Genomic DNA, 24,045 nt, shown 5'->3' with positions numbered 1-24,045 from the left:
CTGACCAACGGGCCTAGCCCATATTGACAGCTCTAATATTTTAATAGATTTTTGCGTGGGTGTACCAAATACGTCTTCCATTTCACAAATTACCTAGTTATTACAGCCATCATCATAATCCATCTCGGGAAAACAGAAAAAACCATACAAACGACCAGCATGCACCAGCAGTCGTGACTCTTGGGTTTAAGCAAATATGCAGCATTGAAGCCGTTTTTTTTAAACAGTATATGGAACATGAACTTAATCAGCAGACATCTTTATACAAGAAAATGTAGCATACAAGCAATAAAGTCAAATAAATAACAAAAATTGGCACAACAAAACAATTTGCTTCAAATCTATGAGCTAAACCAGTTCATCTCCTGCAAAGCAGCTCAAAGCATTGGAACTGGTGACTTATTCGAGCCTCGGGCAAACTTAATTGGATTGGATCATCATCTCGGTGTGGTTTTACGTAAGTCTCAACTCATATTCACCAGCCATGGTAATATATCGCACCCAAGGAAGAGCCTGATAACCACTTTTTTCAATTATCTTCAAGTAGCGAACCTAGCATGCATTAGAGGATCCACATTGGTCACAACTTTTGCAAATAAGCGGTACCAGCTAAAAAACAAAATTACATTTAGGCTGTCGATGCGGTAAGTTCGCCAAACTAAGCCCACAATAAAGGTCATAAAAGGCATGATATCGTATCACGTTTTCCATCACCAACCAGAAGAACAAGATTAGACAGAAATGTTCAATACTAAGTTCAAGAGTTAAGACTCACAAAGACTTGTTTGGTTCTCTTCTTTAGGATGCGGGGACAATCAGGCCTACACATTTAAGTTGGTTCTGTTGACTTCATCACCTCATACGTCACTTTATCAAAACTCATTTAGAGTTCCTCAGCTTATCAACTTGTACTACTACCTGCCTCCAAACCATGCTCCCTCTCAAGGATAATAAATAGGGATAATACACTTTTTCCCCTGGACTTGTCCAGTTAATCCCAAAGAACACTTCAACTTTGCGGGCAACCTATGACCCCTTGAACTATTTCAAAGTGGAATTATTTGGCCCTTTTCTGCTGAGTTGGTGAAGGTGTCCTCCTGCGGGATTTTTTTCCCCATTCTTTGTGTCTTTCTTCCCTGTGCTGCTGAACTCACATCCTCCATTTTTTTTTTCTTCAGCTTGTTACTCTTTGGCTTCTCCTACTCTTTACTCTTTTTCAGTTTTTTCAGCTTTTTCCCCTTTTTTCCCTCTTATTGTTTTCTTCTTCAGCCGACTCTTCTTGTTCTTATTTTTCCAGTTTATTAATTTAATTGTATTAGCTTTTTCAGTTCTTTATTTTTATTTTTTCCGGCAGGTAGAAATTAGTAGTTAATGTCTAAATTAATTTTCTCTTAATGCATTGAATCCTCGACTCATAATGGTTTCTCAATACGATGGACTAAATGTGGACATGTATAACTAGAGTGTTGTAGGAATTTGACAAAAAGAAAATACTGAATAATCCAACTGAACTACAGCTATTTAGGACTCACCTGTATACCCGAAACTGTAAAATATGGTATCTCAAATTTCACACGTATAGGAGCTTTTCTTTCAGGAACTGCTTCTTCTGCTGTAATGCTGGGAAGTTTAAACTCTGCTCTCAACATATATTCCTGAAAACGAAATAAGAATTAGCATAAAAGAGATCTCAGTGAGAGAACAAACGGCAAAAAATAACTGAGTTAAACCTTCAGCTATGACTAAGCGCACGCTTACCTTACCACCTGGAAAAGATTTTATCTTCCAAATCAATGCATCCTTTTCAGGTGCATAAGTAGATGATCCCATTGATGTACGAACATCTGGATTAGTTGCATCAGTTGGAACGGGCAACTCAATTTCAACGTTAGTTGCAGTGCTGAAATTGTCAAATAAACTCAAAACTTAACCAGCAACACATTGTAATATCATAATGCATGTCATCCAAGCTCCTACAGATTAAATGATGCAGCTACAATTAGGTGTGTAGCATAGTACAAATGGACATACCTTCTCTCCTTGAACTGGCTTCGTGCTTTAACCAGAATTTCCACACGGCTCTTAGAATGTCTTTCCGCTTGGGCTTCTACCCACACAAGAGGCTTTACCTGAGAGTAAGTAGTACTCACGTTTTAACCTATTGGATCAATGAAGGGACTAAAAAGATTTCAGTCAGATAGAGAGCACCAAAACATTATTGTACCTGTGTACTGAGTCTGTAGGTCATAACTTCGAAAGCCCCATCAGGAGGTATGAATGATATAGTACGATCATTCTCAAATCGGGCCAAACGCACACACCTAAGTTAAAGTAGAAGTTATAGAATGAGAGACGGGCGGAATAGGATGTAAGTGAGGGGGAAGGGAGATTGGTTGAGTGGGAGAGAAATGGGTTACAACTTGAACGTGGTCAAGTTATATTATAGAAAAGCCTTCAGATTTTTTCATTTTAAAAAGGGCAGCAAGGATTTTCCAATTAAAAACTGAGTACCACCCACTCTCCCCCCACTTGCTTACTCTATCGGAAGTTTTAAAAGATTATACTACATTTCCCAAAATATCATGATTTGTCCCCCTACTCCCACACCCACATTGGGCCAATTCTTGCATAAAGAATATATGCAAAAAGATGTTATAACACACAACAAAAGATATAGTTGAATCACATACTGATGAAACTTGATATCATCTAGATCAATAGCCTTCCCCTTAGCATTACGTCCTTGTGCTTCCAGCAATACTCTATCATTCAGACCAAGCTTACACTCCGGCATACCACTGCAAGAGAAAAACATTATGGCTTCAGACCAGTACCACTTGATTAAACGGCTGGGTAAAGAATAAGATCTCAAAATTGAGACTAAAGAAAACTGACGTGGTGCCATTTGCAACTGGTTTACATTTAGCAGGAATTGGATTGCATTTAAACTAATGAAAACCTTATGGGAGATTGTAGACACGCAATTTTTGACCGAACTTAAGGTCTTACACCATTTCTAAAGCTTAAATATTTTATAAAAATCTAAATTAAATATGTTGACTTTTACCTTATTTTAGTAAGTTTATTTTAAAAAGATTTGAAATTAACAAAAAAAAAACTATCTATTTTCTTTTAATTTAGATTTAATAAATAAGCTAGTGTTTCTTAATTATATTTTTAGACTAGCTATTTGACTTTTCTTATATTTTATTAATTCAAAATAATTAATTAATATTTTTATTGTTATGGTTTATATATATATATATATATTTAAGCTAAAAATAATAATAACCTAAACTACCCACACTACCCCACTTCACCTTTCAACCCCACTTACACCCTATGTTGCTCGGACTCTTCAAAATGCCAAGGGGTGCGTGTCGGATTCGCCAAAAGTAGTGTATTTTTGAAGAATCCAAGACGGGTGCGGCATCAAAAGTGAAGAGTCCACGCAACTAAGCTTTACACCTATCCCACTACCCACTCACACCACTAAACACCCCCACACAAACCATCAGAAAATCACACACTACACACCTATATACTAAAACACATTGAATACATACGCACACAACTATCAGCAATACAGAGAAGAAAAAGAAAAACAAAATCAGCAAAGGAAAAACACACAACACGTACCATGAAAAAAAAGAAGAAAAAAGAAAAAACCCATTCCCCCCACTTCCAATACTACAACACATATATAGTGTATATATATACACAATACAATCAACACACACCCACCCAAACCAACATACGTACAAAAAACAAACATTTATTTTTCTTTCACACTACACAAACAAAGGTTGAGTTTGACACTTGCTTTCGTGGTTCCTTATTCATATTATTTTCTTTTCGTGAATTGATTCTCACAAAAGGTACCATTTAATTTTTATTGTATAATTTGATTTTCATGATTATATAAGATTTGATTCGAATGTTATGAAGTTGCTTAAATTTGTGTGTGTTGAACTTTGATGCTATAATATTGAAATACTTACCCATTATTTTAGTCTATGTTATCTTCCATCTTGTACAATATGCTACTATCAATTAAGTGCTTTTTATATTCAGCTAAATGCCTCAAAGAATTATTCTAATAGTTTGTTTAGTCAAATTTATCTAAAATTAAAAACTATTTATTTTAGAAAAATTAAGAGATGAAGAGTTGCATTTTTTTTATGTCTTTTGTCATAGCTTGTAAGAATACTAAAAATGTAAATGCATCTATATCGAATTTGAATATGAAATAATTTTCTATTTGTTTAAGATTTTAGACTTTTATTATTTAAATATTATTCATGAACAAATAGTAAAAATATAATTTAATCACTAATAAAATGCTTAAGTAGTCTAGTAATAGGTAAAATATTAAAATATATGACCCGTTTCAAAGGTCGGTTTCAATTAAGAATGTGATTACACATCTTTCTTTGGAACACTTAAAAGAAACTCAAGGATGCAGTGACGCACCTTGTCCAAGTTGTTTTAGTAATTTCTTTTAATTCAAACCAAGAGGTGTAAATTGAAATTATTAAGTGTGATGAACTCGAGAGGGGAAGACTGTTATGTCTCCAAATGTCAAGATCGAGAATGCAGTTATGCATCCGGTTTAAGACTAATAATAATTCAACAATTAAAAAATAAGCAAATTTTGGCATATAGATACAAATTATCCAAAAGTGTATCAAGATAAGTATAAGTCAATAAAAGTGACCGTGCTAGAACTACGAGACTCGAGGGATGTCTAATACCTTCCCCTCAGTCAACAGAATTCCTTACCTAATTTTCTGGTTCGCAGACCAAACAAAGAGTCATTTCCTTTTGATTAGGGATTAAACAAAAATGTGACTTGGAACACCATAATTCAATTCCAAGTGGCGACTCTGAAAAATATAAAATAATTTCTAAATCAATACCGTCACTTAAATTGGAAAATCTCTCACCGCCTGTACGCAAAAAGGGGTGTGACAGAGATCAAAAGGTATGCAGTCCTTGAGTCAACATTTAAATCCTAGATGTTTTCATAGACATGCACTAGTGATGCTACTATTGAGGCAGCTCATTAGAAATATGAGGAAATGCAGCAAGAAAGAACTCCATTAACTCAACTGTGTAAATCTCAAGTGGAAGGCTCAGAGAACAAGGTTGCAACATACATGTAAATACGACCTTAGTGATGACAGAATCATAATCAGTATAGAACATTTTCACGCTGCTAGAAATAGTTCAAAGCATATAAAAAATATTTAAGATCAGACAGGACACTATATTTAGAAACATCCCAGAGGTTTAAGGCTTTATCTTGGTTTCTGAACAAACTGTTTTAATCTTCAGAAAAGGGGCACCAATCTCAACTCTTACTGAAGTTAACACTTCTGACGTATAATGTCATAAACGAGAACCACTACAAATGTCCCTATAGGTAACAGAGTTCTTACAATCATCAATCTTATATACAACAGGGTCAAGCCCTTTGTGTTAAGAATTTTTTATTTTATTTTTTGTGACAAGGGAAACCCGCAGTCGCTACCCTTTGTGTTAAGAAAATTATACTCCATCTAACACATTAATGGCCAAAAGTCGGTTGGCAGTCATATATGTTGGCTATACATGTACAGTTGCTCTGCACCTTATAACATTAACTGTACCTACCTGTTTTCACTGTCCCCAGCTGATGTTCTAAGCTCAAAATCAGCTCCAAAGTTCTCACTTTTTCCACCTATAGTAATGATAGGAATTTTCTTTGATTGAAGTTTACTTTAACAATTATATAAGCTAAATACAATTAAGAGAGAACAGTTGTTTAATTCTATGAAGCAGCTAACCTTGCCAAAAATTATTTCTGATTATACACCTCACTTTTACAATGAGGGAAATGGGAAGGAACAATATGTACTTCAAATTTGAAAATCGGTGGCACGAGAAAGAAGGCTTTCAAGAAATGATTGGTGGATAGTTGCCTTCATTTGTTGAGAAAGGTAACTTGTATTATAAACAAAGAATACATAAGGAGTATTCTAGTAATACTTACATCCAAAAGTTGCTAAAAGAAAAGAACTCCTATGGAGGTCATAAGAACTCTAAAATACTAGGAATATCCTCTGCATCTTGAGGATATTCATGTTTACACCAAAAAAAGAAAAGAACCATGCAATTCAACTTCAAATTCTGCATAGAGCAGCTCTTGTTTTTAAAACATCTCTGGTTCCTCTCCATCCATATAGACCACCAAATGCAGGCAGGGACAATCTTCCATCTCTCCCTGTGTCCTGACTGATTCCCATCTCTGTTCCAGCAAGCTAGAGCTTCTTTGATGTTCCTTGGCATAGTCCAACTGATGCCCCTTAAGTTGATGAAAATCTGCCACAACTTCGCAACCTCTCTACAATGTAGAAAGAGATGATTTATTGTCTCGACCTCACATTCACAAAACCAACACCTGGAACAGATTTGCATGCCTCTTTTCATGAGGTTGTGTTGAGTGAGTGCAGCCTGATTGGCTAACAGCCAAGTGAAGCATGCTATCTTGAGTGGTATCTTGACTTTCCAAATCATCTTCCAAGGCCATCCACCTATATGAGTATCAGGTCTTTGTGAGCTTCTATAAGCCGAGCCAACTGAAAATCTGCCTTGCTCATCTGGATTCCAAAATAGATTGTCCTCATCTGTGTTTAGATCTTTATACTGCCCTAGAATGTTGAGTAGCTCAACTATTTTATTGACCTCCCAATCATTTAGATGTCTTCTAAACCTTAGATCCCACCCTTGATTATCTCTCATTTCTCTGATTGTAGCCTCTTTTTGAAGGCTCATGTTGAACAAAATAGGGAACCTATTTCTCAAAGTCACCTGATCCACCCATTTGTCTTCCCAGAACAAAGTCCTTCCACCATTCCTTACCTTGATTTTGCATTTGTTAAAAAATTTGATCCATAAATTTCTAATGGATCTCCATACTCCAGATCCATAGGGTTGTGTGGACAGGTTGGTGATCCACAAATTCTCCATACCAAACCTAGCCTTTATTGTTTCCTTCCAGAGAGCATGTTCTTGTGAGGCAAATCTCCATAACCACTTCATAAGTAAGCTTTGATTCTGGATTTTCAGATTCCTTATCCCCAAACCTCCTTCCTTTTTGCTGAGAATGACTTGATCCCACTTCACTAGATGGAATTTATGATTATTAGGATCACAATTTCCTTGCCACAAAAAATTCCTCCTAATTGCATCCATTCTATCAATCACATTTGCAGGCATATGGAAAACAGACATCATATATGTGGGTAGAGCATCTAGCACACTGTTGATGAGTGTGACTCTTCCTCCCAAGGACAAATATTGACTCTTCCAGTTCACCAGCTTCTTCTCACACTTTTCTAGAATGTTGTTCCAGATACCTTTTGACCTGCTCTTGTCACCCAAAGGCATGCCAAGGTATGTTGTGGGGAGATCCCCTATCTTCCCCCCTAGAATATTTGCAAGCATGTTTATCCTAGGCACCTCATTGACAGGAAAGATGAAGCTCTTTCTCCAATTGATGTGTAGGCCTGAGATGGCTTCAAAAAGGATCAGAATTACTCTCAAGTACTTTAGTTGAGAGCTGTCTGCATCACAAAATATCAATGTGTCATCAGCATACTGTAAGTGGGAGATGGCCAAACCTTGTCTGTTATTCATATTAGCATTGAATCCTCTTATCCATCCTCTTGTTTGGGAAGTTCTGAGCATGTCATTTAGGCCCTCCATCGCCAGGATAAAGAGGAAAGGAGATAAAGGATCTCCTTGTCTCAGTCCTCTCTCTGATGAGAAAAAACCAGAGGGGGCACCATTTATCAAAATAGAGAACTTCACAGTTGTAGTGCAAAACTTAATCCATTTTAGCCATTTTCCTCCAAAGCCCATGTTTTCCAAAGACTTCCAGAGGAAGCCCCAATGCAGGTGGTCGTAGGCTTTTTCAATATCCAATTTGCATAAAATGCCTGGCACCTTACTGTTCTTTCTCTCCTCCACACATTCATTTGCTATCAAAATTGCATCCATGATCTGCCTACCTTTTATGAAGGCCATTTGTTGGGCATCCACCAGATTATAGACCACTTTCTTAAGTCTTTCGGTTAAAACTTTTGAAATGATCTTATATATGCTCCCTATTAGACTAATAGGTCTAAAATCCGTCAACTCCTTAGCCCCTATCTTTTTTGGAATCAATGCTATGAAGGTAGCATTAAAACTTCTTTCAAAAATACCATGATCATGGAAATTTTGGACAGCTGCAACTACCTCTTTTTTAACTACCTCCCAACATGTAATGAAGAAAGCCATAGTGTACCCATCAGGGCCTGGAGCTTTGTCCCCAGCACATGCCATGACACAATCCTTTATTTCATCCCCTGTAAACTGACTCTGCAACATGATATTGTCCCCTTCACTAATCATCTTGCCATTTCTAGCAATGAACTGAGGTCTCCACCTCTCTGTCTCAGTGTAAAGATTCTGATAAAAGTTTAAGATTTCTTCTTTGATTATTGCTGGTTCTTGCGTGCACACTCCATTAACAGAAATCTTATCTATGTTGTTGTATCTCCTGTGGCTGTTTGCAGTTCTATGAAAGAACTTAGTGTTCCTGTCCCCCTCTTTTAACCACAAAGCTCTGGATCTTTGTCTCCAAGCTACTTCCTCTCTCTTTGCATTATCTTCAAATTCAACGGTGAGAACTGCTCTTAAATAGGATTCATCATCTGTGTGTTGTCTTTGGTCTTGTATCCTCTCTAGGTCAGCCAGTTGATTAAGGATGCTCTGTTTCTGTAGTCCCAAGTTTCCCTGTCTTGTTCTGCTCCACTCTTTGAGTTTATCCTTCAAGTATTTTAATTTACTTGCCAGGATAAAGTTAGGTTTTCCCCTAAAATTCCTGGAATCCCACCAAGTCTTCACCATTTCCTTAAAATTTTCTGTTTGAAGCCACCAATTCTCAAACTTGAAATAGGAGTTTGGTCTCTCCCAATTACCACATTCCAATATCAGAGGGCAATGATCTGAAATGACCCTTTGTAATGTCGATTGTTTGATGTTCTTAAAAGTGTTCTCCCATTCCTCAGAGATCAGGAATCTATCCAGCCTGGTTGCAGGATCATGGCCTTCTCCTTTCTTCCATGTAAAAACATCTCCCGCTAGCTGGATGTCAAGTAGCTCTGCATCTTCGATAAAATCTGTGAAGTCTGTCATGGCCTTATTAAATCTGGTACAATTTCGTTTCTCTGAAGGGAATCTGACTGTATTGAAGTCCCCCCCAACCACCCAAGGTCCTGAAAAAAGACCTCTCACCGAGCACAATTCCCACCAGACTTCCTCTCTCTCTTCTCTGTTATTAGGGGCATAAACTCCAGACATGTGCCAGCTGAAGTCCAGAGATTTGCCGGTGAATTTGCACGTAATACAATATGCACTTGTTTCACATACTTCCCCCTCCCAAACTCTGCTGTCCCACATTAGAATGACTCCCCCTCTAGTACCGCTTGCCTCTAATTGAGCATGTTTTACCCATCTGTTGGCCCATAAATCTCTCACTAAGTTGTTTATATCCCCTTGCAATTTAGTTTCCTGAAAACAAAATACATCTGCCTTCCAATTGTGTATGAGACTTTTGATCACCAGCCTTTTCCTGGCATCATTTAGTCCCTTCACATTCCATGAAACTATGTTAATCTTCATGAGACTGCACGATGTTGCATCCCCCCCTACTTCTTGTGCCATAGCTAAAAAAATTTGTTCCCACTTCCAGGTTTTTTAGTTCCTTTGAGACTTTTGATTTTGGTGTCATCAACATTAGAGCCTTTGCTTCTTCACCGGTTCTTTGCCTTTTCCCATCTATCTTCATGAACAGTTCCTCTGCGATTTCCTCACACCCATTAAAGTGAATCCCAAATTCTTTTCCCAGATTAATGATGTTCTGTCGGACCCATAAAGGAATTGTAGAGTCCGATGTTGGTTTGAAGTTCTCTGGTAACTCGGTGTAATTTAATGGAGTGGCTTCCTCAACATTCACAGCTCCAAGTTCTTTGTTTCCTTGTTCTGCATAAATGTCGATCTCTAATCTACTGTCCATCTGAATGATTGACATAGCATCATCATCCCTCTGAGTTGCATCCTGGAGCTCTTGATCCAACTCTTCTCCCTCGCTTTGTAAGTCTCCTGATGAAGTGTCAAAAATATTTTCTCCTCTAATATGTTGAGAGGCCTGCGCTTCTTGCCACTGATTTGCTATTATTTCATCTATAAAAGGGTCTACTGGGCCTTTTGCATTTTTCCCCTCCCCTTCTTTAAAACCGATTTGGGCCACTGGATCATGGCCCAAATTTCCCCAGCCCAAAAATTCCCTCTTCTCATTTAAATTGCCTGCACGTGCTATCACACGTGTATCAAGACCCTCATCCCTTTCACGTGACCTCTGGTACGTTTGCCCATCTGTAAAATTCAAATTTTCCTGCGACTTTGAAGTGCCCACGTGCCCCATCACCTCAGTGCACTCAAACCCCCCCCTACCCTCTATAAAGTAGGGTTTCTTCATAGACTGCTGGGTAATACCCTTCTTCCCCCTTTGTCCACTATTCACCAACCTCGCCGGAGCTTCAATCCAAATTTGGACCTTGAAGATAGATCCATCGTGTATCAGTTCCACCGTCTTTGGGACTGATTCTTCATCCCCTCTTACCTTTATTCTAGCCCATTTTAGGTGGTTTCGGAGCTCTGTTTCCTCTTCTGTTTGTATCCATCCACCGCACAGATTTCCGATCTCCCGAAGGATCTTTTGGGACCAAAACTGGAGTGGAAGGCCTACCAGTCTGATCCAAACTTCCTTCAGGCTTTCCTCGATGGAGTTTGAGCATGGCGTCCACCAGTCTAGATGGAATTTGTGAGATTTCCAGAACCATTCTCCCTTCACCACATGGTCTGCTGTTGTCTTGGTTGGGAACTCAAAGAGAAATTGGTTGCGTCCCATCTCATATATGTAAATACCATGGTGTTGTTTCCAGGAACTATTTGCCCAACGACGGATCTCAGCAAGATGGACATTCGAGATCTCCTCTGATAGGCTGCCTACCACGCTCCTATCTAGAAGTTCATTTTGTGTTTTCCTAGCATCTTCCGAAATAAATAAGGAATTTCCTTTCCTGTTTACCCCAGCATCATTCATCTCTCTGGTTGACCATTTATTATTCTTGACAGCCTCTGCATAAAGGAGCCCTTCCTCCGTCGTACGATGTAAAAGCTTGACTGTCCTTGTGGTTTTGATATTAATGAAGTTGGTTATCTTAGTAGCAATATCCAACCACCCTGAATTAAATGACCATTCTGGAACAATAATAATTTTTTTCTTCTTTCCTTGCAAATTAATGATACTAAAATAGCGACCAAATCTGTTAAAATTTCTTGAGCAGAAAATTTCAGAATAATGGTCGTGATTTTTCCATCTCTTCACCGAGTTTACTTTCGTTTTCGATGCTTCCTTCAAAAGGTGAACTATCCACTCCATCGTTTTCTGGCTGAAACTCGCCCTAGTCATCATGTTTCGGCCTCTTTCCACCCATTCATACCAAATCTCAGCCCTTGAGATCTTCCTTGTAATGTCATAAGATTTAAAACCTACCGCAAAATAGATGATATCGCTACCAATGATGAGGAGGAGATGAATAGAAGAAGAAAGGTTGATAGATAGGAGAGAGAATTCCGATGGAAGAAGTCCACCGGAATGGGAATCCAGGGCCCAAAAGGGACCTCAGATGAAAACCTCGGACATCGTGCCTGGGAGCATTTAATCTTATTTAATTCCTAATTTCATTATGTCCAAAAAAAAACTGAAAATTGCTCACAGAAAGGTTGAAAAGAATTGTGCCAAAGCTAATTTCCAACTCTCAGATGGCCTTTTTGAAAGGGAGACAGATTATGGATGCGGCACTTATTGCAATGAATGCATTGATTCCACACAAAGGGAGAAAAATAAAGTTATCATGTGGTAGCTCGACATTGAGAAGGTATACAATCCTGTAATTGGGGTTTCCTTTTAGACATACTTAAAGACATGGGGTTTGATAGGAAGCGGCACAATGGATTTGGTACTATATCAGCACAATCAGATTCTCAGTTCTCATTAATGGCTCTCCACAGAGTTTATTTGCTAGCAAGAACAAAAATGGGGATTTGGTACTGCATCAGCACAGTCAGATCCTAAGTTCTCATTAATGGATCTCCACAGAATGGCTTTACTACTCAAAAGGGTACTGGGCAAGGTGATCCAATTTTTTCCATTTTTGTTCTTGCTGGTGATGCTTCACATAAGCAAATTGCTTAACTTTCCTGTAAACCAGAGTTGGATCAGAGGTCTCAAAGTAAGCAGTGGGTCACACAACTACCTGTCTCTCTCACATCTTTTATATGCTGATAATACCATAATCTTTTGAGGTGAGGCAACTTAATTACATGAGATTGATCCTGAAAGTCTTTAAAGTTGTATCAGGTTGCACATCAATTGGTCGAAAAGTAAACTTCTCCCAGTTACTCAAGTTTAGAATTTACAGGTTCTAGCAACAGTTTTGGGCTGCAATACTGATAGCCTTCCTACTATTTATTTGGGCTTACCTTTAGGGGTAAAACTTAAATCATATTCTATTTGGCAATGTGTGACTGAGAGGTGTGAATTAAAGGCTCTCTCTGATTGGAAGAATCAATACCTTTCTTTTGGAGGTCACTTGATTCTAATTAAAAGTGATTTGGATTTCATGCCCACTTACGCTATGGCTATGTTTTGGTTTTCAATGCCTCTGAAGGTGGAGAAAAGGTTAGACAGATTGAGAAGAGATTTCTTTCAGCAAGTTAATAAGGCAAGCAAGACCTTAACCTTGGTCAGGTGGGACATTGTGATTCTGAAGAAAGAGAGGAGGACTAGGTATCAAGAATTTAAGGGTGCAGAATATAAGTCTCTTAATGAAATGTCTATGGAGATTCAACTTTGAAGGTACTTCTTTCTGGAGGAAAAGTACAACAGAGAAATATGACCTCCTGAATGAATGGTCCTCTAATATGGGATGTCCACCACAAGGAGTAGGTATCTGGAGAAATATCAGGGATCTATGGCCTGCTTTCTCTGCTAACATTGGTATCAAAGTGGGCAATGGCAGTAAAGTATCTTTCTGGAAGGACACCAAGATTCGGCATTCCCCTCTCAAAGATCAATTTCCTATCTGTTTTAGTATAGCACGAGATACAAACCTCACTGAAGCACAAAGAAAAGAAGGAGAGAACTGGAACATACTTCTAAGAGGGAATCCAAATGAAAGGGAAAAGGAGAGTTCTGTAGAAGTTGTTGGTCTTCTAACTTCATTTAAAAAGCTTAACAACAGTGAGGATAGATTGAAATGGAAGGGGCAACGACATGGTCGTTTCACAGTGAAGTCCCGTTACTCTTTGCTTATCAGGAACCAATACACACATGGCCCATGGAAGCAGGTGTGGAACTCCAAAGCACCAGTGCAAGTAATGTGCTTTGTGTGGTTAGTGAAAAGAGAAGCTGCTTCATTCCAAGATAATCTACAAAGGAGGGGCATCCAACTAGTAAATAGATGTTATTTGTGTGGAAAGGAAGAAGAATCTAGTAACCATCATTTCCTTCACTGTTCATTCACTTTACAGATATGGTAGATGTTCTATATTATTTAGGCCTTGAATAGGTCATGCCAGTGTCGAACTCTGATTTGATGTTCCATTGGCATAAAAAGTACCTATTTAAGAGATTGAAGAAGGCACGGAAAACTATACCTGCCCATATTTGGTGGTGCATTAGGAGAGAAAGGAACAATAAATGTTTTGAAGTCTGCAACAACTCCATTCTGAAGACCAAAATGGACTATCTACTTTTGATTTCTTTTTGTTGTAAATTGGAGTAGATAGATGATGTTGAACCCCTGCTACAGATGATAGAAACTTTTTTTTGAGAGAGAAGGTAACATTAGGTGATAGAAACTTTTGTATACTTCAGTTCTTCCCTGGGGTTTTCATTATTATTTTAACGCAAATTTTTCTCCCCTACCCTTTCTTGCTCAGAATTCGGATGTAATCTCAACACTATCTTAGTGCTATTTGTCTTATAGGAAATCAACAACACTTGCCATTTCAAGAAAAAACAGTGCAAAAGTTCTTTTAAAACCAGTGCTTCCACCTTAATAGTATTGATAGTCCAGACTACAGCCTCACCAATTTTTCAATTTTAAGGAACTTGTTTTCCAAGAGAAAATGTTTTCTAAAAAAGTTGGCCAACCAAACATGAGAAAATTCCAAAACATTCTCCATGCCGAATACACCCTAGAACACTGCAGGTTATGATGGCGAGAAGAAGCCAGTACGAAACTTGATTTTTTTGGGGTGATTCTTAGGGAGAAAAGTAAGCAATTGATGATAGAACTTTTTGGGGCTCGCTTGGATAAAGATTGAATGCAAATCTGATTTTTTTATTACCATGACAAGGATAAAGTCAAAAATCCTTTACCACCTATAGACATGAAATAGATATTTATCACCCACTCATGCTAGGGAATCATACACTGACATTTCACTTTTACGGATACAAGTACGAATATGCAAAGAGTGACACATACATACATAAATACAGCTATATCTAGGAGAAGTGCAAACCTCAAGTATGTCCGCATCTTCAATGCACCGACAACATCTGACCTCACTATTTGTCCATTGCTATTAACAAGTATATTAACACTCTCCACAACATCCAAAAATACCTGAAAGAAAAACAAAATTAAATATAGGCCACTAAAAGAAGCTGTCTATTAAATAAAACATAAAACTTACTTCATTCTTCTTGTATTGGATCCCTTCACTGCGCCAGGACACAGCATTTGTAACTGCCATTGGAGGCCTTTGTGTAACCTCCATTCTATATGCATCAGTTTTTATAAACTCACTGAGAATTTTTGCTTCAGTATATTGAGGATAACCAAAGTCCATCATTTCATCAAGTAATTCATACTGCACAAGACAACATAATTCCAGTCACAGCCAGTACTTAATGATTCTTTTCCGGCCACATACTTTTTTTCTCAAAAAGAAAGAAAATGTCCCTTGTACCACTACAACAAAATTATCTCGTAGGGATTCCTCTTCTAGCTCTTCAAAGTAATGCTTAAAGACCTGCCAGCAAACCAAATAAAAGCAAATGAATAATTCTCCCCAACTACTCAACAAATAAATTCATCATCTCAAACCAGCATACTAGAGCACATGTTTTTAAATGCAATTATATTAAGTAGATATCTTCTGTATAGCGATAGTTGATTTGTTAAAGATAGTTAAAAGGGTCATGTGACTGGCATGGGTGTTGGTCAGGGAGGTGGTTAGAACTCAGAAGAACACTTACATAGGCTCTATAAATGTATTAGTGTGAGGTAATTCATTATGGCTCGGATAATAAAAATCTCTTCTCTTCTCTTCTTTGTAAAGCTTCATTTACCAGAAGTTCAAATCTGATGATTCAATTTACTTCATGCATACAAATTGACTGAGTTGTTTAATTTCATTTTTAAGACGACAAAGATGCCTGAAGCATGCAGATGGAGTATGATGGTTCTATTGTACAAGAACAATGGTAGCTTTCAAAATTGCAACTATAGGGCATCAAGTTGCTAAGCCACACTATGAAGGTTTCGGAAAGGGTGGTGGAGATGAGGGTTGCGACTATTTCCGAGAACCAGTTCAGATTTATGCTAGGACACTCAGACTACAAAAGTCATTCATCTCGTAAGGAGAGTGTGGAGCAGTATAGGGAGAGGAAGGACTTACACATGGAGGTTCCCAAGGAGGTTCTATGGAGGTGCTTGGAGGCTAGATGTGTACCTATGTCGTACACTAGGACCTAGGTCAATTAAGAACATGTACGATGGAGCTAAGACTCAAGTAAGGACAGTGAGAAGAGACTTGGATCACTTTCTTGTTTTGATGGGGTTGCACTAGGGATCAACCCTTAGACCGTTTTTACCTGCCTTGGTGATGGATATATTGAGTCAAGGTGAGGTGTCATGGTGTATGTTATTTGTGGATGATGTAGTTTTGAAAGAAGAGACTCACAATAGAGCTAATGCTAAGTTGGAGGTGTGGAGACAATATCTAAAGGGTTTAGGTTCGGCAAAACCAAGACTGAACACTTGGGATGCAAGTTCACTGATGTGACACATGTAGCTGACGTGGAAGTGAGGCTTGATACATAGGTCATCCATAAGAGACAAAGTTTCAAGTATCTTGGGTTTATTATCCAGGGAAATAGAGAGGTTGAGGAGGATGTCACTCACCATATTGGTGCAGGGGATGAAATGGAGGTTTGAATCCGAAGTCCAATGTGATAAGAAGGTGTCACCTAAACTTAAAAGCAAATTTTATAGAGTGGTGATTAGACCAACTATGTTGTATGGGGCAAGGTGTTGGCCAATCAAGAACTCTCACATTCAAAAGATAAAAGTGGCAGAGATGAGGATGTTGCGATAGATGTGTGAGTATACTAGGAGAGATAGAATTAAAACTGAGAATATCTGAGATAAGGTGGGAGTGACTTCGGTGGTAGACAAGATGTGGGAAGCGAGGTTGAGATGGTTCGGCCATGTGATGAGGAGATGCATGATTACCCCAGTGCAGAGGTGTGAGAGGTTGTCTATGGATGGATTCAAGAAAGGTAGAGGTAAACCGAAGAAATATTAGAGAAAGGCGATTAGACAAGACATGGTGCAATTGCAGCATACCGAGAACATGACCATGGATAGAATGGTGTGAAGGACAATTGCAGCATACCGAGAACATGACCATGGATAGAAAGGTGTGAAGGACGTGAATTAGGGCAGAAGGGTTAATAAGTACTCCCTCCGTTCCATTTTATGTGTTCCTTGTTAGTCCATCCAAAAATACTATTATTAGAAACAATTTAACTTTCAAATTTCTTTTTTACTTTATCCTTAATGAAATGATTTACCACCACATAAATATCTAAGGATTGTTTTACACCACAAGTTTCTAAAGTCTTTTGTTGTGGACGCATTTGTGGGCAAAACATATGTGTGACAGAGAGCCAAATAACTTGATTTAATTATAACGCTAGTAGTTTATTATTATTCTAGAATTTAATTATATTGTTAGTAGTTTTCTTATTAGTTTAGAATATGATTTATGTTTCCTAGTTCCATAAGACTTCCTATTACTGTAAGAAGACTCCTATTTAAAGGAGGATTTGAGGAATAAGAAGTACGCAGATTTTAATCAGAAACAAGAGATAGGAGTTCTCTCTTCTATTGAACTCTAAGGTTTCAACTTTCCTTTGATGAGCTGAATTCATATACAAAAATAGGTCAATCTAGGAATTCGAACAAAAGCAAGGGAAAATCAAAGGCAGTTGAATTTGATTTCCCTGTTCATCATCCTGTGACTCGATCCTTCTCTAAGAATCCTAACAATTTGGTACCAGAGCCTAACACAATGGATGATGAGATCAATTCCAAGTTTCAAGAAGAACGTGTGATAACAGAAACACTAATGGACTCTAAACTTGCAGCGATGGAACGTCTCGGTGAAAAAATTGTCCAAGCTATTCAAGAACAATTTTCTAGCTTGGGAATTGGCTCTACAAAACTAACAGTCCATGGGGCAGAGACCAGTAGTGCTCCGACAGCAGGTAGATCAACAAATCCGGCTCATAGAGGTAATACGCTGCATATTCAACCGGCTAATCAGAATCATCAAATTAGTGGAAATTCCAATTTGACAATACCAAGGTATGCAAGGAAGGATTTTCCTACTTATGATGGCACCAACAACCCATTAATTTGGGCACATCGTTGTGAACAATTTTTTGAAAATCAACATACAGCTGATGCAGAAAAGGTTGGAGTCGTTGGGTTTCACTTGTTAGGAGAAGCACAATTATGGTATTATCAGCTTAAACGAGAAAAGGGTCCAATGAGTTGGGAAGATTTTCAGAAACGATGTTTCCAGCGATTTGGACCTCTTGAAAGCAGCAACCCGGTGGGTGAACTAGTCACACTTTGACAAACTGGTTCAGTTGAAATTTATCAACATCAGTTTCAAGAAAAGTTGGCTAGGGCTGATGAGCTTATTCCAGAACACTTGCACGTGGGTATATTTATGGCAGGGTTGGATGATTCAATCAAATTGGACATACAATTGCTCAAACCACCTGACTTATCGACGGCTTTGAGTATAGCCAGGGCTTTAGAGCAAAAACAGCAATAGCAAAGAGTCAGTAACACTCGCAAAGCTGCATGGCAGTAGTCTTGGACAAGTCATGGCCGCATAGTGAACTCAGCAAAGTCTAATACTGGTCTAGTTGGCTCATCTACCTCGACGAATATCCAAAACTAGCAACCAAACCCTTTTTTTCAAGCGATTAACTCGTGTAGAAATGGCGGAGAGAAGAGCTAAGGGATTATGCTATAATTGTCGCGAACAATATTCAGCCACTCACCGGTGTAAACGGCTTTTCTGGTTGGAATTGGATGATTCAGTTGATGACGCAATTCCGAAAGTGTCGGATGACTAGCCAAAAATTTCTTCACATGCAATTACAGGTCAAAGGCGCAACAAACTATGCAATTGCCTGCACTCATTAACAGACATCACATGCTTAGTCTTATTGATTCTGGAAGTACCCACAATTTTATAAGTTCTACAGCTGCTAGTCGATTACTCCTTGATGTTTTTTCCTTGCACAACATCAGAATCTCCTTTGCTAATGGAGAGAAAGTTCAATGCTTGGGGGTCTGCACAGGGGTAACAATTTCTATTGGTGAACATAGCTTTATTGTAGACCTTTATGTTATTCCCTTGGGTGGATTTGATATTGTTTTGGGAGTGAAGTGGTTACAATCTTTGGGTCCTATACTTTGGGACTTTGCAGCACTTACTATGAGTTTTTCGGTGGAAGGGAAATTACTTTTGTTTTAGGGACAACAAGGGTATTGTGGAAAGGCTTTGCATCTGCTAGGAAATGCAATTACTGATGAGCAGCGATTGGAATGCCTTTTGACCGAGTTCGATGGTATGTTCCAGGAACCTAAGAGTTTACCACCATTGAGACAATGTGACCACCGCATTAGTTTGCTGCCCGGAACAGCTCCTGTAGTTGTTCGTCCTTATCGATACCCTCATCGGCAAAAGGATGAGATTAAGAAGCAATGTAATCAGATGTTGCAACAAGGATTGATACGACCAAGCAAGTCCCCTTTTTCTTCACCTGTGTTATTGGTATCTAAGAAAGATGGGTCTTGGCGCCTTTGTATTGATTACCGTGAACTGAATGCCAAAACAATCAACGACAAGTTCCCAATTCCAGTAGTGGACGAGTTACTAGATGAGTTACATGGGGTTAAGTACTTTACTAAACTAGATTTGCGATCTGGATACCATCAAGTCTGCATGTCTCTTGTAGATGTGGAAAAGACAACCTTTCGAACTCATCACGGGCACTTTGAGTTCCTTGTCATGCCGTTTGGACTCACTGATGCCCCATCTACTTTCCAAGCTTTGATGAATGAGGTCTTTCATGAGTTCTTACACCACTTTGTGTTGGTTTTCTTTGATGATATCCTAATTTATAGCAGTTGTTGGGAGGACCATTTGGTTCACGTGCCAAAGGTATTTTTGTTATTGCGCGCACACCGATTATATTTGAAACAATCCAAATTTTGCTTTGGTACAACTCAAGTCACATATTTGGGGCATATTATTTCAGTTACAGGTGTGGAGGTAGATAGGAGCAAAGTACAAGCAATTTTAAATTGGCCTCAACCGCAATCAATTGCACCTCTTCGTGGGTTTTTGGGATTGACAGGTTACTACCGCAAATTTATTCGTGACTATGGGCAACTGGCAGCACCTCTGACTAGTCTACTCAAGAAAAACTCCTTCCAGTGGAGCGATTTGACCCTAGATGCATTCCAAAAGCTTCAGCAAGCCTTATCCTCTGCTCCCGTACTCGGGTTGCCCGATTTTACTATGAATTTCATTATAGAATGTGATGCTTCTGTAGGTGGTATAGGGGCTGTTTTGCAACAGGAAGGTCTGCCCGTAGCCTTTTTTAGCCGACAATTAGCAGCTCGTCACCAAAAATTAGCTGCATATGAGAGGGAGTTGATTGGCCTTGCAAAGGCAGTACAACATTGGCGGCCATACTTGTGGGGGCGCCCTTTTCTTATCCGAACAGATCATTACAGCCTAAAATACTTGCTAGAACAACGGCTAACTACACCACCTCAACAACATTGGTTGAGTAAACTCATGGGTTACGATTTTACAATGGAGTATCGGGTTGGTTGTCTCAATAAAACTGCGGATATCTAGAATGACACATGAGGACCCTTCTTTGAATGCTATTAGCTCCCCTCGTAGCACATTACTGGACACCATCCGGGAGGAGCTTACAGGATCATCAGAATTGTTAGGGTTGTATGATAAAGTCAAGGTGGGAGATTTGGATTCGGACTGGCAAGTTCAGGATGAGTTGCTTTTGTTTAAAGGCCGCATCTACCTTTTACAGAATTCTCCTTTGCTACCTACTGTACTTTCTGCTTATCATGATAGTGCCCATGAAGGAACACAAAAAACGTTACACCGAATTCGTGGAGATTTCTACTGGAAAGGTATGAAAACGAACATTCTTGCATATGTCGTTGCTTGCCCGGTGTGTCAACGCAATAAATCTGAACATTTAAGTCCCGCAGGATTGTTTCAACCTCTCCAGCTTCCCAACTCAGATCTGGTCAAACATCTCCATGGATTTTATTGATGGCTTGCCCAAGTCTTGGGGGAAGTCAGGCTTGTTTGTAATAGTGGATTGGTTCTCAAAATATGCTCATTTCATACCATTGGCTCACCCATACACAACTGCTCGTGTGGCTCATGTATTTTTTGAGTAGATTGTTCGCTTGCATGCATGGGATACTTGAAACTATTACTTGTGATAGAGATGTGGTTTTTACTAGCACTTTTTGGAAGGAACTTTTTCGCTTGAAGGTATTAAACTACAATTCTCATCTGCTTACCACCCACAAACAGATGGGCAAACAGAGGTCGTTAACCCTACTGTTGAAATGTATCTTCGCTGCTTTGTTGGTACTTGTCCTCGAAAGTGGGTTGCTTGGGTCCCATGGGCAGAATTTTGTTATAACACATCTTTTCATTCGGCATTGCAAACCACACCCTTCAAGGTTGTTTATGGTCGTGACCCACCTCGTTTGCTTTCATATGTGCCTGGGACCACTCGAGTAGAAGCTGTTGAACGTGCATTGCTAGAATGTGATCACATCTTGGGTGATATCCGAATTTGGTTACAAGCAGCACAACAACGAATGAAGGAATATTATGATAAGGGCCATCGTGACGTCGAATTTGCTCCAGGGTCACTTGTATGGCTTTGTTTACATCCTTGCAGGCAGCGCTCCATGCGGCTAAGTATTCACAATAAATTGTCCCCCAAATTTTATGGTCCATTTTCAATCTTACGGCGAATTGGACAGGTTGCATATGAGTTCGATTTCCCAAATGACAGTCGACTTCATAACGTTTTTCATGTTTCCCTTTTGAAGGCATTCAAAGGTGACCAACTCCCACCTATTACAGAGCTACCAGCATTAGAGGACGGCCGAGTAGTTCCTTTGCCTGCTGCTGTCATGAAAGCTCGTTTAAACCAAGGTACAGAGGAGATTCTTATACAATGGTCGGGTTTGACAGAGGATGAAGCGACCTGGGAGGATGTAGATTGTTTTAAGCAGGCTTATCCATCGTTCGAGCTTGAGGACAGCTCTTTCAACATGAGGGGGGTAATGTTGTGGACGCATTTGTGGGCAAGAAATATGTGCGACAGAGAACCAAATAACTTGATTTAATTATAACGCTAGTAGTTTATTATTATTCTAGAATAGGAAGAATTTAATTATATTGTTAGTAGTTTTCTTATTAGTTTAGAATATGATTTATGTTTCCTAGTTCCATAAGACTTCCTATTACTGTAAGAAGACTCCTATTTAAAGGAGGATTTGAGGAATAAGAAGTACGCAGATTTTAATCAGAAACAAGAGATAGCAGTTCTCTCTTCCATTGAACTCTAAGGTTTCAGCTTCCCTTTGATGAGCTAAATTCATCTACAAAAATAGGTTGATCTAGGAATTCGAACAAAAGCAAGGGAAAATCAAAGGCAGTTGAATTTGATTTCCCTGTTCATCGTCCTGTGACTCAATCCTTCTCTAAGAATCCTAACATCTTTCTTTTTTCCTTAAACACCATGCCAAGTCAAACAGTGCCACATAAAATGATACAGAGGGAGTAGTAGTGCATCCATACTAGTAGGTAGGAGTGCATTGTCTTGTTGCCCTTACTAATAGTTGTAATACTACTCTTGTAGTTTTTTGTTCTTCGACTGATGTTACTATCTGTAGTTCCGTGTTGTTTGATCATAGTATTAAATTGTTGTAGTACTATTCTGCTACTATCCATTGTTTTTGTTACTATCTATTGTCTCTTCATACTACAATACCTCTCTTTTGGATGACCTGGGTAGTTTCAAGTACCAAGGTGCCTTCACAACGCCAAATTTTGGTGACAGTTGGTTAGTTGGGGGGGGGGGGGGGTTAGAAGAGCAGTTTAATAGGCTTTGTCAATGTATTAGTGCAAGGTAGTTCATTTTGGCACAGATGATTAAAAAAATTTCTTCTCTCTTCTTCACAATAAAGCTTTATGGACTAGAAGTTTAGATCTGGTGATTGAATTACTTGCATGCATAGAAATTGTACTAAATCAGGTGAAGTAAGCAAATGTCAATGTCACTTACATCAACAACACGGTGTAGAAACAGAAGAATACTAGCAGCATTACAATTCTGCCTTGATGCGGTCATGAGGTATACATTATTGTGCTGTATAAACATATATGTCACGCCATTATCATATGCAACAGGATCTTGAGGGTCACCCTGCAAGTGATCAAAGTTTAGCACTTAAATTAGTCAGAAAAAGTAAACTCTATCTTCTCCAACTAAGTGTTCATAGTCAGCTGTCTACGAAAGAAACAAAACGAAGATCAATATAAACCTGCAGAATGCGAAGAAACTATTGAAATCTGTATCAACTCAACTATAACTTCCTAACTTGATTCTCTTTTCACAACATTTTCATCATTTAGAAAAGAGGCATCCTAACCAATGGAAATTCATTCATGCATAATAACTCAGATTGAAGCCTCAACGAACATATTTACCAAACTACAAGATTTCAAACGTGCTAAACCACTTATAAAACGGTCTTTCATTCCTGTTTACTCTATTTAGCATTAAAATGCAGCATTCCCACTAAAGACATTAACTTAGATAAAGTCTATTTAGCTTTAAAATGCAGCATCTCCAGTAAAAGTATTAATTTGCACAACTCTAGTCTCGGAGGCAAACTTGCATTTCCAAGTTAAATAAAATTGGCAATATAAATTAAGAGAAGTGAAGATACTGCTTCAAGCGAGCAGTGGCATTTGCTTCTAAATCGAGTTACAATTCCGAACAAACTGAGTCTTGTACATTCTAGATCTGTCTTCTGATCGTAGTCGAAATGTGCACACATTTTGACAAATAAATCTGGAGATAAGACAAAAAAGAGCAAGAGAAAACCTCTTTCTCAAGGAGCTTGGTGAAGAATCGTTCGGCCTGGACGGAGGAGACATCTCCACGGAAATCACGCCAAACCAGTACTCTGCCTTTGATGTCAAGGAGGAACAGCGCCGATGCCGCCCCTGCCATGTGATGAAGCAGATCGCGAATCAGAATCGGCGAATATAGCGATCTCCGATGAGATCTAGAGGTGATTGAGAATTGATTTTGTAATTTGTTATGATTGAAGGCACTATAGTTTCAGATGGATTTTCCAATCAGCTAACTCAATTTTTCACATTATTCATTGCATTTGTTTGCTTTGCTATCCAAATGTAGCTCCGATTAAGTTA

General features: G+C 38.7%; 2 protein-coding genes across 3 annotated transcripts in view; one reads left to right on the top strand and one right to left on the bottom strand.

Annotated features, from left to right (window-relative positions):
* The window catches only part of LOC125835020 (ATP-citrate synthase alpha chain protein 2), an 877,357-nt gene that overhangs the window by 323,983 nt on the left and 529,329 nt on the right, over positions 1-24,045 (top strand). The window lies entirely within an intron of this gene.
* LOC125835019 (AP-1 complex subunit mu-2) lies at positions 244-24,045 on the bottom strand. The gene is made up of 11 exons (XM_049514159.1): positions 23,714-24,045; positions 22,889-23,029; positions 15,136-15,198; positions 14,860-15,036; positions 14,686-14,789; positions 2,691-2,798; positions 2,225-2,321; positions 2,032-2,129; positions 1,759-1,900; positions 1,533-1,655; positions 244-552 (listed from the first exon to the last, which is right to left on the bottom strand). Exons 1-11 carry the CDS (start codon positions 23,840-23,842, stop codon positions 454-456), a joined length of 1,281 nt encoding a protein of 426 aa, XP_049370116.1. The 5' UTR covers positions 23,843-24,045; the 3' UTR covers positions 244-453.

The sequence above is a fragment of the Solanum verrucosum genome, unplaced genomic scaffold, assembly GCF_900185275.1.
Source record: "Solanum verrucosum unplaced genomic scaffold, falcon-dt-bn FXZP01000058.1, whole genome shotgun sequence".
NCBI classification, from domain to species: Eukaryota; Viridiplantae; Streptophyta; class Magnoliopsida; order Solanales; family Solanaceae; genus Solanum; species Solanum verrucosum.
The sequence above is the reverse complement of the archived record's forward strand: the minus strand, read 5'-3'. Positions and strand labels throughout refer to the sequence as shown.